The sequence below is a fragment of the Amphibalanus amphitrite genome, unplaced genomic scaffold (genome assembly GCF_019059575.1).
Source record: "Amphibalanus amphitrite isolate SeventyFive unplaced genomic scaffold, NRLGWU_Aamphi_draft 000088F_arrow, whole genome shotgun sequence".
Lineage (NCBI taxonomy): Eukaryota > Metazoa > Arthropoda > Thecostraca > Balanomorpha > Balanidae > Amphibalanus > Amphibalanus amphitrite.
The window spans coordinates 815,719-829,562 of record NW_024881584.1 but is presented as its reverse complement, the minus strand read 5'-3'; the positions used below and the strand labels follow the sequence as shown (position 1 = coordinate 829,562).

The following is a 13,844-nucleotide window of genomic DNA, read 5'->3' as shown; positions in this document are numbered from 1 at the left end:
TTTCATTTGCCTCTAATGACTTTTGGGACCAAAATTTTTCACATTTTTATTTTTTCAAAATAATCTTCATGTCATTGCAAATCGACATGGGAAAAAAATAGAAAGGTGTTCTTTCTATAAGTTCCTCATTTTCCCGCAAACAAAATGGGTTTCGGAGGGGTTGATACGACCCCAGCACGCCGTTTCGCTTCTAATAGAGCTAGAGCCTCGCGGAAAAAACGAGCGTGTGTGCCGTTACAAGTCGCAGCGATTGGTACCCGATTTTAAGGTCTCAGGTTAACCGGTAGCGTCTGAGGTCAGGTCACGTGACTTAAGTTACGGGTTCGGTTTTTAGTAAATAACTTCGCAAAAAATGACCGTAGAGCCGCGATTTTGGCATCATTGTGTTCGCCTAGCTCAGTTGCATCGAATGGTATACTTTTTGCTAGGGTGAGGTCAACTTAAGTAGTTGACCTCGGGTCAGGTCAGGTCAGAGCCCCTCAGGTCACGAAGCTGGGCAAAGGGTATCATATGGCATATCATTCGATTCGGAAGGTCTTCCCGAGTCCATTGGTGGCTTTCCCGACTCTCTAGCTCCATTTGATCGGGAGTTATTGACGAAAAACTCGTACGACCCTAGTGACGTCATAAATGACGTCACGCAAGGTTAACAATGCAAAAGTAAAGCATTGGACTTTGCAAGGAGTGCATAAAATCACGATACCATGTACGTGGGATAGTTTTAGATCATTCACGGCGCCAAAATAACAGTTTTTATATTTCCCCATTGATTTATAACAGTGGTGTCACGTGACCGACCTGACCTCATGAAACCTTGAAAAATTCCCAGATATACAAGTTGTGAGACCTCTGGAGGACACCATGTATGCGTCCTGTAACTTTCATCTCCGACAGCTATGGTCATTGGCGTCCAAAACAATGTCAGAACCAAACAGCCTTTTTCACCCTCGCGCTTATAGGAAAGAGGGTTGAATTAACCCCCTTGTAACGGCCATTCTAATCAATTTCTACAGATAAACCGCCATTCTACTAGGTGCCGCTATATTGTACGTAAAACCTGAAACAAAACAATAGTATCAATAAAAAATAATACACATGGACACACGAACAACACAAAGACCAATCATTTCAAAGCATTGCATACATTAATCAATTATCAATGGACAATAATCTTACTTTTGTGGGATCTGACGTCCCAGTATCACAATCGTACGTGTCAATGGCCACGCTTCACCGCGTGCCACGCCCTATTCAAGGTTCTATTAATTGGAGGCGGCAAATTGGGGAAAAGAAAACATCGCTGCCCAATGACCTCTGGGCGGCGGTTACACTCCCACCAATCGGTCACGATTCTATAACAAGACAGTCCACATTTGCGCAACACGACGGCGGAGCGCAACCATCCTGCGCCACACGACCGACGACGGTAAAGATGGTGGCAAACTGAAATCATCTTACGTCACGGGAGTTGCCCGTCGTCCATCACTAAGCGTCACTCGGCAGCCGCTCACGATACGTAGCGCCAACACATACTAGTCAGCTCACTCGTCGGCTGACGTGCCACTCTCCTCAGTTCACAACGCACTAACAACCACCACACTGTCGGTGGCTGTTAACTGTTTATGTCGCACGCTCTGAGGCACTGCATGACCGTATGTCTCAGTTCAACCTTCAACGTCTGAGCCACTGTCATCGAATGAGCCACCGTCGTCACTGTCAGAGCCACAGACAGTCCCACGCGCAACGCTCAGGGTCGTAGCAGTAGTCTAGGCTACGCAGCAGCTACACAGTTCAGCCTGACAGCCACGCACAGTTCAGCCCCACTGAGCGCCGTCGATGGCTGCAGCCGCCAACTCTGCTCAAGCACCGCCGAAGCCACCACCAGCGCGCGGCCCGGCCCCGCAGAGCGCCGCCGGAGCCACCAGCAGCGCGCGGCCCAGCTCCGCCGAGCGCCACCGAAGTCGGCGCCTACGGGAGGAGCCGCACCAGCTTCTGTATCGGTCGATCATATGTTCCGTCTTTCGTGCGTACGGCGACCCGCCGGACGAATCCGTCGTCGGACGGATGAAGCCGCGTGACGCGCCCCAGCATCCACTTGCAGCGGGGAGAGTTGTCGTCGACAACGAGCACGACGCTGTCCAGTTCGATGTTCTCGTGCGCTGTCGCCCATTTCCTCCTTTCCTGGAGACTCGGGAGGAACTCGGAGCGCCATCGTTGCCAGAACCGGTTTGCCAGGTACTGGACGCGTCGCCAGCGACGACGGCAGTAGACGTCAGTCCTCTGAAAGGCACCAGGCGGCGAAAGCACTACATTACATTTCTGTGTTAGTAGAGTCATGGGTGAGATTGGGTGGGGTTCATCGGGAGTCATGTTGAAGGATGTGAGGGGCCTGCTATTAACGATAGCTTCCACTTCGCAGAGCAGCGTTCGCAGGAGCTCGTCATCCAGCCGAGCCCCGTGACATTCCTGAACGAGACCGCCCAAGACAGCCCGAGCGGAGCGAATCATTCGCTCCCAGACGCCTCCTGCGTGGCTGGCTGTTGGGACATTCATCCGAAAGATGACCCAGTCGCAGTTCTCCTTCACCAGCTCTCTGCGTATCCTGTCGTCGTCCATCTCGTCCAAAGCCTGCTCTAAGGCTCTCTTCCCGCCCACGAAGTTTGTGCCTCTGTCACTTCGCAGCACCCTCACCGGGCCTCTTCGGCTCACAAACCGTCTGTAGGCGTTAAGAAAAGAGTCCGTCGACAGTGAGTTTGCCGTCTCGATATGCACTGCCCGAGACGACATGCACGTGAAGAGAACGCCCCACCTTTTCACTTCACTCCGTCGCTCCTGTACCAGGAATGGACCAAACAAGTCCACGCCTGAATAGGTGAAAGGCGCCGCAGGTTCCAGTCTGTCATGCGGCAGGTCGGCCATCTTCTGATTCAGAACGTGGCCACGGAGCTTCTTGCAGTTGACACACTTCAGAATCAGGCGTGCCACCGATCGTCTCCCTCCGACGACCCAGTAGCCAGATGACCTCAGTCGAGCGAGAGTGAGACCTCGCCCAGCATGTCCGACTTTCTCATGGCACTCCTTGACGATCAGATACGTCACATGGCTTCGGTTGGGGATGATAACAGGGTGCACCTCACTCTCTGGAAAACCGCTCCTGCGAAGCCTCCCACCAACACAGATCAACCCGTCTCGCACAACTGGATCGAGACGAGACATCTCTTTGGGAACCGTGGCGGTCCGCCGGCCGGCTCCCACCGTCCTTGCCTGTCCCGATCGTCCAGCGCGGTCGACTTCACCTGGCAGCTCCTGTCGCTGCAATGCTGTCAGAATGATCCTCTCTGCTTCTTCCAGTTCTTCTACTCCGACTTGCGTTTTGGGAACATCTCGTGACTGCACGGCACTCCTCTTCATCATCACGAGGTGGTGAAGTTTCCTCACGTACAGGACGCACGTCGCTACTGCTCGCTTGGCTCGCAACCAGCTAGAGAAGTACTCGAGCCTCTTCGGAATTCCAGCGAACTCCTCCCGCACTGCTGTGGCGAAGCTGAAAGCAGAGCGTGACTTCACCTCAGGATCTTCGTCTCCAACCTCCCGTGGTCCCTCGCCCTCCGGCAGGACCGCACGGGACAGGAAGGCAGGTCCGTGCCACCACAAGGCACTGTCCACCAATTCCTCGGCTCTGATGCCTCGGGAGGCAAGATCGGCTGGATTCTCCTCACTTGTCACGTGCCTCCACTGACTTGGCTCAGTATGGTTGCGAATTTCCTGAACTCGATTCGCGACATAAACGTGAAAACGTCTCGCTTCGTTCGAAATATAGCCTAACACCACCTTACTGTCTGTCCAGTAGAACTCTTGTAGGTGCTGCAGCTTCAGTTCGTCCTGGAGGAACTTGCTCATCCTCACAGAGAGTACGGCAGCGGTCAACTCGAGCCTTGGCACCGTAACCGGCTTGGTTGGTGCCACACGAGCCTTGCTGATGATCAGTGAACAGTTGACCAGTCCATTTTGGTCAACCGTCCTCACGTAACTGCACTGCCCGTAGCCCACAGCGCTGGCGTCGGAGAAATGATGCAGCTCTACAGTCATCTTGTCCTGCAGCCCACCTTCCACATAGCATCGTGGAACACTCACGATCTTCAGAGCCAACATACTCTCCATCCACTGCTTCCATGCGTCAGCCACATCGCTGGGCACGGGATCGTCCCATCCGCAGCCCTCACGACACAGCTCCCTCAGTAGCAATTTCCCTCTCAAGATGAAAGGAGACACCAGGCCCAGTGGATCAAAAAACGAACTTACTACTGATAGTATTCCTCTTCTGGTCACTTCTCTGACTCTCGGCGTGACGTGGATGGATAACATGTCGGTGTCCGTGTCCCAGTCGATTCCCAGAGTCCGCTCAACGGGAAGATCACCGGAACCGACATCTAGACTCCGAAGTCCAGCGCAGCGACTCTCCATCGGCACCGACCTCACGACATCAATGCTGTTCGAGAGGATCTTGTGAACAGTGAAGCCTCCACGTGCGCAGAGCTTTCTGGTCGTGTCAATCAGTTTGACCGCTGTCTCGGCGTCTGGTACAGAGATGAGACCGTCGTCAATATAGAAATCACCTTTCATAAAGTCGGCGGCCTCTCTTTCAGTGTCACCTCGCTGACAATCAGCAGCAGCTCTGAGTGCAAACATTGCACACGCGGGTGACGAGGTGGCACCGAATAGGTGAGTCTTCATCCGGTATTCAGTTGGGTCTCTTTTCAAGTCTCCATCCTCCCACCACAGGAACCTGAGCAAGTTGCGATCCCTGACGTCGACTCCCACTTGGTTGAACATCGCCTCCAAGTCGCAGGAAACCGCCACAGGCTCCTTACGGAATCGGCACAGGATTCCGGTGAGACTGTTTGTGAGGTCCGGTCCCTGTAAGAGGTGGCTGTTTAGCACGTGGCCCCGAAACTCTGCACTGCAGTCAAATACGATTCGAATCTTGTTCTTTTGTGGGTGGTACACCCCGTGATGCGGAATGTACCAAACCCTGCCATCATCCAGCTCCAGTTCTTCACTGGGGACTTTCTCTGCGTAGCCCTTCTCTAACGTCGCCGCCATGAAGCCGGTGTAGTCGTGTCTGTAGGCCTCGTTTCTCACCAGCTTCGCCTTCAGTCCTTTGAGTCTTTGCATGGCGACTGTCTTGTTGTTTGGCATGGACACTTTGTCATTCTTCAGTGGCAGCGGCATCTGAAAATGGCCATCCTCGCGGTGCTCGAGTCCCTCACTCATCTTCTTCACAAACTGTTGATCCTGGATCGATAAAGCTGTCTTATCCTCTCGGCCAGTCTCCTGGAAGTCGGATTCGAGCACCTTCAGCACCTCCAGTGGGCTCACCTCGCGCACCTGTGATCTGAAGGCGAAATGACAACGTTTGGGGTGACCATCGCTAGTGTCCACCAGATGACACGTCGCGTCCGGGTCGTTGCTCCCACCGAGACAGCCAACGATGCCCCACCCCAGGTGGGTTCGGATCGCCCAGGGCTCGTCGTCCTTACCAGAAACCACGTCCAGTGGCTTGATGGCGCGTGAACAGTTGGTCCCCAAAAGCAGAGCCACTGGTGCGTCAGGGAAGAACTCCGGCATTTTACTGGCTACTCTCTCCAGATGCTTCCACTTCATGGCTGTCTCCCTTTTAGGAACGACCTTCTTGGAGCATGGGATTTCAGGACGAGTGTAGGTTGATGGCAGTCTGATGGCTTCATCTGCTGTCAGGGGCTGGATCACCAGACCCTGTACCGCTCGGCTGCTGATGACCGACTTCCCCGTCATAGTGCTCAGCTCCAGTTTCGTGGCTCTTCCGTCGACTTTCAGGGCTTCACAAACAGGCTCTGAAGCAAAACAGGCATCAGACTGAGCGTCCAGTACAGCATACACCAGCACGCTGTGTTCCGGGTTGTCAACATGACTCAGTAGCACTGGCACCACCAGTGAGTGACAGCAGCCTCCTCCTTCAGCATCTGACACAGAGCCCGAGCAGAATGAAGTCGCCTGCGGTGCCGCGTGGGACGTCCTCTGTTGGCCTTCAGGCTGAACCTCAGCTTTCTTGAGAAGTGACTCATCATGCAGAATCGTAGGGTGCCACCTGCCACATTCATCACACTTGCATCTTGAGCGGCATTCCCTCCACCTGTGTCCTCTTCTTAAGCAGCCTCGACACAGTCCCAGCTCGTTGACCTTGCTGTTCCGTTCAGTTCCAGTCATCTTTTTGAAGGTGTCGCAGTCGCTTATCTTGTGCTGGTGTTGACACAGTTCGCATGTTGAAGGCTTCCTTGTGTCCACTTGAGTTCCTCCATTGGCCCTCTTCACACCCGTTGTGGACATGAAAGTCCTGGCCTTACTCTGTGTCTTCTGTGGGGCTTGCCGCGTTTCTTCACACTTGGGTACATCCACTGGTCCGCAAGCAATCCTGGCTTCGATGCCGACAAAACGGACAAACTCTGAGAACGGTGGATGTCTCCTTTTAGCAACGCCCTTTTCATCGTAGAGCCACTTGTCCACCTCCCTCTTCCATCTGTCCACCAGGTACTTGGGCAGCTTCTTCACCATCATCTGAATTTCCAGGTAGTCATCCAGGATTCCTAGGTGGCGAAGAGGACCCGCAGCTGCCGCTTGGCAGTGCTCGAGGAAATCAGCATAGTCTCTGAGAGCACGACCATCTTCATTTTTGATTGCGGGCCAGCTCCTCAACTTCATGCGATACGTGTTGGATATGATGAAGTCGTTTCCGAACCTGTCATTCAGTCTCGCCTTTGCCTGCGAGTAAGCCTCATCTGTCCTCAGGTGGAGCAGGCCCAGGATGGCTGTCTTGGCTTCACCCGCTGTGTACTTTCCTAGAAAGTGAAGGCGTTCGATGGGAGAGGATGTCTGATGTTCAATATAGGTTTCAAAAGACTTCAGCCACATTGGAAACTCCTCAATGTTGCCACTGAAGGTGCCTGGTTCCAGCACGGGAAGCATACTACCATTGTGTCGCTCAGTAAGCAGATCTGCCAGTCTGTGTAGTGCTGCTTGAGTGCTGGGTTCATCATCCTCCACTCGACCATTGGCTGTCTTGTCATTTCTTCCTGTGCCTTGGACATTATCCTTCACTTGGACTGCAGCATCAATGGAGACATCATTTCTTGGTACTGCTCCAGTTCCAGTGACCACTTCAGTATTCTCCTCCTTTGCACCAGGTCCAACTTCATCACTTGAGTCTTGACTTGCTCCCTCCTCTCTGTCAACATCAAACTGGTCAACCACCCTCAGCTTGGCTTCATTTATGTTCATTTCTGTTTCTATATCCAGTTGTTCTTGCTCCAGCAGCAGCTGTTCTTGTTTTTGCTTCAGATGCAGCCTTCTACTACTCATTGCAGCTCTTGCTTCCAGCTCTGCTCTGTCCTGCTGCATCTTGAGCTTCATGAGCACAACCTGTGCCTTTACTTCACTGCCGGCACATGACTTGCTTGAACGTGATCCACCAGCATCAGATCTTGCAGGAGTAGCATCATCTGCGGAGACTGAAGACAGGTGAGCCTCCACCTTGCCTTTCAGCTCATTCACTTCAGTGAGGTTCTTGTCATGATCCAGGTTTTCTCTCTCTTCACCTTCCATCAGGGAGCATATCACTTCATATGTTTGCACAAAATCAACATAATCATGCTTCCAGACATCAAAGTCCTTCCTGATCACTTGTGGCTTTTCTTCCTGCTCAACAGACTCCAACAGTAAGCTGCCACGTGATCTCAGCTTCTTCAATAACTGCTTGTACAGCTTTGACTTCTGAGCAGCCTGGTAGCATCTACCTTTCTCAGTGGTCCGCAGCTCCCTGCCCTTCGCAGACAACATCCTCTGTTCCTCACTCATTGTGGACCAGGCAAGGAATGGTCAAGAAAAGATGGCACAGGATTTAGTTTGACTACTTAAATAAATGTAAGAAGTGCAAATAATAGTTTAAATGCTGCAATAACAAAACAAAAATGAAGCACACAAAAAAATTGTGACCCAAAACCAGTGTTAACACGTCAAGGTCAGACGTCCAGGTGCTGAGGCCAAAACTCAAGGTCAAAGTGACAAATACAGGTGTGTCTAGCTACAAACACCTCTACTAGTCAACCATCATGCATGATACGACAGGGGGAATCCTACTAACAACCCTGCGTAACCACTGACTGCCCTAGAATCTACAACCAGTTGATATTCATTCAGTGCAACTGAAACTGTTAAAAGAAGAAAATAAAGACAATCTTTCAACTACAAAGTCTCTCAAAATCAGGACTAGATCCAAAAGTTTTACTGTAACGGCCATTCTAATCAATTTCTACAGATAAACCGCCATTCTACTAGGTGCCGCTATATTGTACGTAAAACCTGAAACAAAACAATAGTATCAACAAAAAATAATACACATGGACACACGAACAACACAAAGACCAATCATTTCAAAGCATTGCATACATTAATCAATTATCAATGGACAATAATCTTACTTTTGTGGGATCTGACGTCCCAGTATCACAATCGTACGTGTCAATGGCCACGCTTCACCGCGTGCCACGCCCTGTTCAAGGTTCTATTAATTGGAGGCGGCAAATTGGGGAAAAGAAAACATCGCTGCCCAATGACCTCTGGGCGGCGGTTACACCCCTTTTCACTTTTTTCAGATGACTCAGACTTCAATTGAAATTTCAGTAACCCGTGATGTCACTAGGCAGCTTTACCACGCCATTTGTAAGCTCCCCTCCCGAAATCACTATTCGAAACCGTTATGGTTACGTAAAATAAATACATTTATAGAAAGAACACCTTCCTAATTTTTTGCATACTTTTTAACAATGAGCCAAATATTTTTTTTAAAGAAATAAAAATTCAAAAAACTTTGGTCCCAAAGTCAAAAAAATACAAATGAAAGAAAACTCGATATGTCATATATCAAAAATAGCGTATTTTTCGAAATTTAAAAAATACATATTAATCTCTGTTGCATTGCAAGTTCAATGTTATATAACATTTGGCATTTGAATAATCCGTCTTAGAGTTACAGCCCGCCAAACTTAGCGCTGCAAAGCAAGATCCAAAAAAATGTTATACACCATAACTCAAAAAATACTTATCTGATAAGCTTGAAATTGTTACAGGTGGATTCAGAGCCCCTGATTACCCCTGAGACCAATTCTCGTCAAATTCCGAGAGATGAGGCTGTCAAATTGGAAAAAAGTGGTACGATCTATCGTGGAATGCCCCATCTGTGAAACTGTTTCATCCGTCAAACCTGCAGAACAACTGCTCTGAGGGCTGCTGTTGCGTCCTATGTCCCGTCCGTCCCAACCTTCAAACATCCGGCAAAGGAACACATCAGTGGGTCACGAGCCCCCGGGTGGTGTCAGAATTGCGTGTAGCGCTAAAAAAGGTCACTAAAAATAAAGTATACAACCGGTGGAACATCCTCCAAGACGAGTGTCTCTATCTAATCCACCGTGCAACGAAAGGGGCAAAATGACTGAGCGCACTTTTGTGCCTGACGCAAAGAAACTGCTCTTCGTGATTGGTGAAATCCTTACTTTCACGGCCAACAAAACGCAATACTGGTGCTGTGAGAACCTGTTTTTCTTCAGGACATACAAAAGCTGATCTGGGAAACGCCTGGGCCTCAATTCGATTAAAAATCTCCAGATGACTCCTCAGGAGACCGTCTAAAAGCTGCAAGGAGCCACCAATACCGATTACCTCACTGGACAGCTCCATAAGGTGTGGGCTGGGCTTTGGCCAACAGATCTTCACATGCTGATGTAAATCATGCCGGAACGCCTATGTCAGTGCATCGCAACTAGATAAGGATAAAGTAAAACATATATTGTTTATGTCACCGCCGTTTTTTTCATTACTAGAAGACGAAAAAGTATGTTCGCGTAATTACTTTCCACCCTGTATACTAAGGAAAGAGTATTTTGTTGCATTTTTTTACAAGTGAAATATGACCCTCCCTGGACAGGGTCGCAGCTCTAGCTCCATCAGGGGCCAAACGCGAGGTGGGGGGTCGTACCAACCCCCTTGTGCCGTCGAAGGACTCAAAATGGCCTGTGCCGGCGAGGGTTAAGGAATTAAATGTAAACCACTCTTTTAACTCTTGCATGTTTTTTCTAGCCTCATCCGTAGTCCGGCCAGACCGGAATCGTCAGAGGGCGCAGAGTCTATATGCAGCGTGTCGGCTGCATGCGAAATCAATACGCAGTGTGTTAAATGTGCCGGTAGGTTTGAGGTAAATAAAAGGAATATTATTGGGCCGATGATAGACCCCTGGGACACGCCACACGTCACAGGCAGGTTTGTCACACCGCCCCTTACAGTCTGTCGTCGGTTAGTTAAATAGCTGTCAAGCCAGCTGACGTCAGTGATGCTGTACCATGGCAGCTTGTCCAGGAAGACACGGTGGTCGACGCTGTCGAACACCTTTGATAGAGCTATCGCCGTTACCGACGATAGCAGGCAATGGTCGGTGTTACTGACCAGGCGCTCGACAGGGTCGACCACGGCATCCTCCGTTGAATGATGTGACCGATACGCGTATTGATTGGGCGACAGCAGGTGGTGCGATTCTAGGTAGCCGGTTAACTGCACACAGACAATTTTGCTAAGAGTTTAGACAGTACACTTAAAAGCGAAATTGGCCTATGGTTCAATGGTTTTGTTAAGTCACCAGACTTTGGAATTGGTACGACATATGCCATTTTTCAACACTCGGGAGAGACGCCTTTTTTAAGGACAGGCTTACAATGCGTAACAGGCGAGGCCTAACGACATGCAGACGGCGCCGAATAGCAAAAGGCGGTTCACCATCCAGCCCCACTGCTCTGGACGCGCTCATGCTTGGAATGCAGCGCGACAGTTCCGGCAGTGTCGCCGGACGGAACCGGAAGCCGGCGGAGCAAACGGTGGGTGGGCGCGGGCTGTGATCAGTGATCACCGCCGGTTGCAGCATCTCGCAGCTCGGTGGCGTTGCGGGATCCCACCGTGGCGAAGTGCTCCTTCAGCTTGTCCGCCCAGGTGGTAGCCTGATCCGGCGTTACATCTGCGCTGACGGAAGGGTGAGGTTCGCCAGTGGCACGGAGCTGTCGGAAATTCCGCCAGCAGTCTCCTCGACCTCCCGATGCCAACTTGCCGCAAAGAAAATCTCGCCATGCGCTGATGACCTGGCTCTTCACCAAGTTTCTAAGTCGTGTGAAATCGTTCTTGGATTCAGGAGTTCGTAAGCAGAGCCAGGTGTCCCGGGCAGCGTCACGCTCTGACATTAGCACTCTGAGTGCAGGGTCATCTGATATCCACGGGCAGTCTGGCTTGCCGACCCGACCCGTACCTGCCGCGCTGGACAGTGGCGGTCGAAAACAATTCCAGATGAACATAAACTCACGGACGCAATGGTTAATCGGTGGCGTCATTCACGGCAGACCAATCTGCTACGAGAATGTCCAAGGAGATGGCGTCCCAGTCGCAGCGAATATCATGTTAGTTTTTGTCGCAGATGATGTCTTTATGCATTTAGGCCAGGTCGGGTCAGGTCAGGTCAGGTCAATCAGTAGGGGTCCTGCCGGGTATTCGTAGTACGTGTCAACCGCCTCTGACAGCTTCGTAGCATGTTACGGAGGCACCAAAAGTCAAAACTACTTTGTAAACGTTCAAATGGTTGCTAAATTCGAAATCAGCTAAAAAAAACTAGCCCAGAAACATGTAAAACTCGAAAAAGTGGACCGAGGTCATCAAAGGTCAATATTCACCTGACCTTCAGGTGACCTTGACATCCACCCTTATGCATGGGAGAAACATGAAATCACATATTTGAACGCTTGAAACCACGAAAAGACTGCAAGCGCGCGGCTAATGCGAGCCGACTTTCGCCGAATCGCGATTCCGGCCAAACATGGTCTCGGGAAATAGGTCACAGGTCAAAGGTCCTTTGGGTCAGGGTCATGAAATTTTCAGGGTGGGTGTGAAATTGATCAACGCCAGGGTACCAGTCGGGGGAGGTTTGGTCAATCGTTTTCATTTTTAGCCCGTGCTATTTTTGTCACACGTGCCGAAAATGGCAACGATTCTGCTATTTTCGACAACAATGAAGCCGATTTCACTCCTCAGCGATGAAATCACGACTTTGGAAAGATAAGGACTGATTTTGGAAAAGAAGTGCTGCCATCTGGTGCAAGAAGAAAAAGCCAGCTTTAATATGCCCGTTGTTTGTATGGTGGTTTGTTTTGTGGCCTGACGTTGGAACTTAACCCGCGCCCTGGTGGGGTCTGTTTATAACGCGACCTGGTGGGGGGGGGGGGCTATTTTTTGCCCCCCCTCGTATCTCCGAAACTACTGGGCGGACCCGGAAAATTCAAACGGTGTTCGAAAGGCCTGTCAAATTTGTCGAGGGAAACCAGATTTAATTGACCTCGGGGTCACCGATGACGTCACAGGTCAGGTCAAAGATGAAATGTTTCACCGTTCACGGGTCTACTAGGGAATGCGCTATAACACCAAGGAAAACGCATTTTGTCGAGAATCAGCGATAGGGCGTCAGTTGCCTAGTAGATATGTTGCTATTAGAGGTCACTGACAATACCAGGTCAGGTCACAGGTCAGGTCACCAAGGGTCACAGGTCAGGTCACATGAACCCAACTTTACTAAGGTTGTGTGATGCGTGTTTTATGGCCAATTTTTCATTTCCAACTCAATGGTGTTGGTTATAAGACTATCAGGTACGGCTTAGGACACTTTCTGGTGAAGGTCAGGTCAAGGTCAGGTCAAGGCCAGGTCAAAAAAGGTCAAATTTTAAAGTTGATAGTTTTGCATAAAATGGGTATTGATTCGATGCAGCTCGTCACGGGGAGTCTAATGGTGGTCCTTTTTTTGCGCTACGGGGTCTAGAATTGCTAAAAATTGAGTTTGAAAATGTGACGTCATCAATTTTGAACAGTTTTTTCGCTATAACTTCGCCAAAAAAAGAGGTATCAATCTCAAATTTGGTATGTGGATGGAAGGCGATAAGTACACCTTTTTTCAATCCGAATCGGCATCCGTTCATTCAAATACGGCAGCGGGCACCTTATCTCGACAGGCACTCCAACAACTCGACACTGGAGCACGCATTTCGACACGTTTCACGGATTTAGACTAGCATCTGTTGATATTCGACCAGGGTCATTGAACAGCAGCAGGGGCATTTAATATCGACAAGGGGCATTCTGTTTTGTCATATTGCATTTTACGTCGGCAGTTTGCAGCCAAGCTAGACAATGGTCAATTTATCTCATCAGTGAATTAAGCAACTCTTATCTTTTCGGAAAGGCATTTTAAGAATGTGCGTTAAAATGTTCCATGGTGCTGTAAAGAGACACTCAATGTGGGCGCTTGGTTGCTAAGTAACCACACCTTTTTCAATCCGAATCGGCAACCGTTCATGGAATACGGCAACGGGCACCTAATTTCGTCAGTCGCTCTGGAACCCCTACACCGGTTCGTCCCTAACATTAACCACTTCCGGCACACAAGCTGACCTCATTCGAGGTCACCATCCTTGCGTCACTCTGTGACAATGTGGAAGCACTGGCGAATCCAAAGGGCGACGGGGGTCATTCGGAGCCACGCTCCTGGCAAATCCAAAGGTTGACGTGGGCCATTCGGGCCGGGGCCTCGCTCTTTTCAACGCATCTTAAGTTGACATGTTTTAGCCGTATTTATTGCATGAAAAACAAAAATATTGATTTTTTCATTTGTGTCGATCTGTCGACACATTGTGAGTGGCGCTGACCGCCAGCGCGGATTGTTCAGGTCTGCCGAG

At 50.1% G+C, this 13,844-nt stretch overlaps 2 protein-coding genes across 5 annotated transcripts in view; one reads left to right on the top strand and one right to left on the bottom strand.

The window, feature by feature from the left end:
- Positions 1 to 13,844, top strand: part of LOC122379989 (stromal membrane-associated protein 1-like) — a 78,276-nt gene that overhangs the window by 11,318 nt on the left and 53,114 nt on the right. The window lies entirely within an intron of this gene.
- LOC122379988 lies at positions 1,012 to 4,463 on the bottom strand. 2 transcript variants are annotated; one of them, XM_043362719.1, is made up of 2 exons: positions 1,177 to 4,463; positions 1,012 to 1,057 (listed from the first exon to the last, which is right to left on the bottom strand). In XM_043362719.1, the coding sequence occupies exon 1, from the start codon at positions 4,363 to 4,365 to the stop codon at positions 1,969 to 1,971; it is 2,397 nt and encodes a 798-aa protein (XP_043218654.1). In that variant the 5' UTR covers positions 4,366 to 4,463; the 3' UTR covers positions 1,012 to 1,057; positions 1,177 to 1,968. The 2 variants fall into 2 exon arrangements, with proteins under 2 accessions (XP_043218654.1, XP_043218653.1); XM_043362718.1 differs by having other exon boundaries at positions 1,033 to 1,057; positions 1,145 to 4,463.

What these genes read in the sequence shown, in the direction of transcription:
- LOC122379988 (XM_043362719.1), bottom strand. Translation starts at nt 4,365, where the DNA reads ATGTTATCCATCCACGTCACGCCGAGAGTCAGAGAAGTGACCAGAAGA.